The sequence below is a fragment of the Hyalella azteca genome, unplaced genomic scaffold, assembly GCF_000764305.2.
Source record: "Hyalella azteca isolate HAZT.00-mixed unplaced genomic scaffold, Hazt_2.0.2 contig16374, whole genome shotgun sequence".
Classification (NCBI taxonomy): Eukaryota; Metazoa; Arthropoda; class Malacostraca; order Amphipoda; family Hyalellidae; genus Hyalella; species Hyalella azteca.
The window spans coordinates 41,957-47,277 of NW_025946198.1; the positions used below are offsets into that span (position 1 = coordinate 41,957).

At 37.3% G+C, this 5,321-nt stretch overlaps 1 protein-coding gene across 1 annotated transcript; it reads right to left on the reverse strand.

Moving 5' to 3' along the window:
- Window positions 1–3,236: 3,236 nt before the first annotated feature.
- LOC108681624 (carbohydrate sulfotransferase 1) lies at window positions 3,237–5,096 on the reverse strand. Its single transcript, XM_018170675.2, has 2 exons — window positions 4,729–5,096; window positions 3,237–4,393 (listed from the first exon to the last, which is right to left on the reverse strand). Exons 1-2 carry the CDS (start codon window positions 4,859–4,861, stop codon window positions 3,414–3,416), a joined length of 1,113 nt encoding a protein of 370 aa, XP_018026164.1. The 5' UTR covers window positions 4,862–5,096; the 3' UTR covers window positions 3,237–3,413.
- Window positions 5,097–5,321: the final 225 nt, after the last annotated feature.

The following is a 5,321-nucleotide window of genomic DNA, read 5'->3' on the forward strand; positions in this document are numbered from 1 at the left end:
GGCTACGTTTCACTCCAACTATTTTAAACTTGATTAAAAAAGATAGTGTACGGGAACTACATTAATTTCCATCCTTGACAGAGATTAGGCTGGAAGTTGTTTACGACTCCGCAAGTCTTAATATCAAGCAATAAATTTTGTTCGGGAAATTATTTTATTTAATTTAGAATTTTCCGAATACATGAATATAAAGTGTACATTTATTTAATAAAAGAATAAATTTGCGAAAAGAAACTTTATGTCGAGGATCGGGCATCAAGGGTTTTATGGGTTTGTTAATCAGTGACTGGAAGAATATTTTGGTAGGTCAAAATATTTAACCTGAGGAAGCGAATACACTCCAGCAATATAAGCACAATTACATATTAATTCTGCACTACACAACCAAGAAATAGTGACAAATCTATGAAACCAGCTGATAACTTTAATAGATAAGCTATCATGCACCTGCTGGCTCATGAACGTGGTATTCATGCTCTGTTTAGAGCACCGGTCCCAGAGTGAGGTAATATATTGTATTTTATTATTAATTGTGATAAATCGCAGATGTAATAAAATGTTTTATCTTTTACCTTTTTGTAAACAATTAATGTTGACAAAATTTCGGAAATATTTTACGTGCTGGGAGAGGTGTGTTGAAATGTGGAAACAGAGGTAAAAGTTTAGAGCCGCTGAAATATTATAAGAAGCCAAGATCTAAACTTTCAGTCTCTCGCTGCCCTTCAATATCGTGAAGTGGACGTCAGGATAAGAAACGCGTGTTCCGCTGGCACCTAGAGTTTGGAAACGTCGTGTGGTCACCGAAATTTGAAAAAGACAGAAATTTAGTAGAGAGTGTTCAAAGACGCGCAACAAGGATAGTTCCGGGCTTGAAAAGCAAGTCCTATGAGATGAGGAAAGATTAAAGATTATGAAGCTTCCAAGCCTCCGTTATCGACGTCTGCGTGGGGACCTCATTGAAGTATACAAGTATACTCATGGCTTATACAAGGTCCCAGAAGGATTACTAGAATTTGAAACAAGGACCAACACCAGGGTCCACGGCTATAAACTAAAAACACAGCGTTGGAACACATCCATGCGACAAAATTTCTTCTCGCTTCGAGTCACCGACATGTGGAACAGCCTCCCTGATAGCATCGTTGAAGGATCCCTTGTGAATCAAGTCACGAAAAGTTCAAGAATCGGCAACAGGCCATGGGCCTATTTCTTCAACGCCGACACTTCTATTCTATTCTATTCTAAGATCTTTACATTTTTATTATCCTGTATCAGTATACGATCTGCTTGTACAGTGAATTCGTACTAAAAATTTTCACTAATATGAACAGACGATAAAATTAAAATTGAATTTAGCGCGGGTCTAATGATTTATATACATCAGTATTTGCATGACTTCTAAGTCAGTTGACAATTTAGAACTGATTAGTCAAACTGGGGTTCGTAATTTGAATTCAGCGCTCGGGTATTTGATGTGAGATGACAAGGAGCTTATGTGGTCACATTATTTTAGCTCTCAGAGTGGCTCTTATTTGAGCGAAGACGGAACGAATGTACAACGTAGAAAAATTATTTGTTATTTATTACAACGATACAAAATGATTCCAGGCGAACAATATCATCGAGAATACACCGGACGAACCTTCACATGAGCTCCAATGTTTTTAGCGCATTTTCTTATTTATGGTAAAACGGCGCTATTATGCTCATGTCCGTCCGTCTGTCCGTGATTTCACGTTTTCGTCGACGAGAAAATGCGCTCTCTGTCACTCACTGCAGCGAGTACTGAGTTATATTTTTTCAATAAAAGGCCGATCAAATGAAACTTGCTTGACTTTCTCTCTCTTTTTGCTATATCAGATCTGATAAGTTTCATTTATAGATTCGAGTGAAACGTTTTATTATTGCAGCTCCCATTACTGAAGGACTTTTTAAAATGAATAACCCAAACGGACTGATGTTCTTTTGATATTAAATTCATTTTGCACAACTTTTACATGATGCCACAATATTCAGCAGTTGGAATGTATTTCCACACTTGAAGTCAGCTAACTTTATGGTTACAAGCGATTGTCTTTTTCAATAACGCATTTAAAATAATATTAAAACCCTTCTTACGCACCTCTCAGTTACTCAGCTGCAAGAAATTTTCGCAGTTTACTTATAAAGATTTCAGCCATACTGATGATAACAATAGAGGATGATAACGCGTTTTTCCTTTTTTTGCAAACATTATGGGAAGATCTAAATGGCATTACACATATAGTATCCTCTGAAGAAACGAATATCTTTGTTTAAGGGAATTTTCACTTTAAATACGTTTAGTAATACTGGATGAATTTAACAACGTAACTTCTAACTCAAATAATAATGATTGAATTTTCATAGTTATATCGCTTTGTGCATCATTATAGACTTAGCTTGGATTTCAGACAATAATGATAACTCAGGAGACAGTATTTTGCAGGAAGACCTCAGGTCACATTGTAATTCATAATTTATTAATTCATAATTAACCTGTAACTTCTCATGTGGGTCAGCGTGTGGATGAACAATCTAGTTTACTTTATCGCAATATTCTTGCCTCTTCAGAAAATTTATGTGCTGCATTCATGGCTGTCTCAATTCTAATGTTCCAGCTTCAGGTGAGAATCATAAATTGACGTATCTTTACAGGTACCTGAATACATGAATACCGAGAACAGATTTCAAATCGCTCTCAATATCTCAAACATAAGATAAGTGCATCGTGGTCAGCAAGTGGTTCTGTTGTTCTTACCTGACACACTTTGGCACGAACGTTTAATAGTCAGTCTCTGTCATGTACGAGCAAATGCAACTGCATTGAGCACTTGTACGCTGCTCATATGCTAGCTAAGTCTTATGAATATTGAAAACTAATTCTGCTTCTAAAAAAACATACGAAAGATAGATTTATAGAGTTATGTGTGGTTAACGTGCAAGTTGATGTATCTAAAATCTATCCATTTCATCATTAACGGGGCATAATATTGACTAATGAACATATTCAACAAAATACGAGGGCAAATAATAGCGGTTTCAGCGTTTATTAGGCCGTGGGCCTGTCGCCGATTCTTAACATCGCATAACATTCACAGCATTTTGCGGTCTCGAACTCGCAACTCACTGCTACAATTCTGCTGTGCTTAACCGCCCGGCCTCCTTGCCGATTCTGACCAGAAACTGGCGCACAGAGCTGGGATCGAACCCGCGCCTCTCTGCTCCAATCTTGGTACTCTGAACTATAACCACTGGGCCATAGTGCATCTACCAGCAACTGCCAGGCAAAAGTAACTGCCACGTAAAATAATAGACAGGTGTTTAAATATAAGTTTAAATAAGGACTGCATGGCCCCAGTTAAAATATCCCTATACATCAGGAACCACATGTTTCAAACGAATAACGATAATGACAAATTTTTAGCCATTTCTGTTGAACCAAAGAATGCGTGCTTCATTTTCGCAATAGAAATCATACACTCCGAGTCATTTTCTATAGATGAAAGATAAGAATCCGAGATGACATTCCGCCAAGCCTGATATATTTCTGAGCTTTTCTTCACGGTGCTCATGGCACCAGTCACATCCTGCTTTGTGTGACTCTCGAGGTACTCCACAGAGGCAGGGGGCAGTACTTCACTTCCGTACACAAACTTGAATATTTCTTTTGTCATTTTCTCTGGGTCTCGTGATAATTTTTCGTAGTTTACTTGCATCAAATTTCCAGGGTAAACCGGCGACAATGATTCATAGGAAGTTAAGTCATCATTAAGGCCCTTGCACCACATCGTGTGATTCTTGATCCAGTCATCACCAAACCTACTGAAAGAATTCATAATACCTCTAGGGTCTCGGTATAAGTGCACGATCTTGAGATTTACAGACTCTACTCCAAGGAATGGTTTGAACGATCGAATACGGGCTCTCACAAGCTTCATAATTCTATTCTTGCTCTCCAGACATTTTTTTCTAATGTCAATAGCGTCATAACAAATTATCATTTCACTTTTACTCTCAAGCAAGGCACAGCGCTGTGTGTCATCGCTGAAGTATGAAAGGAAAAGATGTTTCCCGTGCAACCACTTATCAAATGTTGAGTCGATATTACAAATAAACTTATTCATGATAAAATTGGTCACAAAAACGTCGTCCTGCATCTCTGGCTGTAAGCGAACCATGTGCAGTGGTTCGAAGAAGTAAACCGAAGAGTTTTGAGTGGCCAGAATTTCGCCTAAGAATGTCGAGCCACTGCGTGGCGTGGAGCTCAGGATCAGCACAAACAGCGGATCTTCTCCAGCTGCGACATCTTTCCGGGGCGTTGGAAAAGTGAAGGGAGTTAGCACTTTATTCGATAGCGCCTCTTGATCAGTTTCTGGAAGGTGATGAATATTTTTAATTACGAGTACCTGGAACTCAGTTAATTGTATTTCATTATTGGAATTTTCATTTTTAACGAAACTTCCAGAGTTTCAGAAATAATGAACAATATGTTTGTAGAAGTGAAATTATTCGTTATCAAATATGAAACATGACAGAAAAGTAGAAAAATATTCGTAATTTGTCAATTGAAAAAAGGAAAGCCTCCGGCAAGTCAAATTATTGTATGTTTATGAAACATATTAGTTTCGGCTGTGATTCGTTTTGAATTGTTAGAATCCCTTCTTGACTAGTTTTACCAATTTCAAGAAAATTCATAAAATCACTTACCACCAAGGCCCAGTCGTCTTTGTACCATGGAGGCATATAACTGGTTAGCTGAGTGGTAGCTCACAATTAAAAATGAGAGTGTGAAAATCCCGGTAACTGGCAAGCGAAGCGCTTTCGTGCATCTGAAGAACATTTTTGCACGTTTCCAGCATTAAAAGTTTTTTATTTTGTATGATCTTTAGAACACAACTGTCCAAAAAAAAAGCTAGAATCAGCTTGAAATCTTGAACGCAATGACGAGTCAATCCTCTGTTTGTATATTTGATTAATTACAATAGTTCACACGAAAATGAAAAGCATTCTTCCTTCCCAACGGTTTTACGCACGATTCACGAGACCAAAATAAAGCTTCAAAGTGGTAATTAATTCTGTAATTGGTTGATAAATATTTTTGAAAATTATCAAGTTGGCACCAATGACTTATGGTATCGAAACATTTCCATACAACAAAGAAAAAATACTAATAAAAAAATCACTAATGATCTAGCTTGTTTGTCATATATGGAATGACGCTGGAAAAACTTATTGACAGAGTTCATGTATATTCCGCGAATCGCCATTGTCGAATAATGAGACTAATATTATAGCAATGA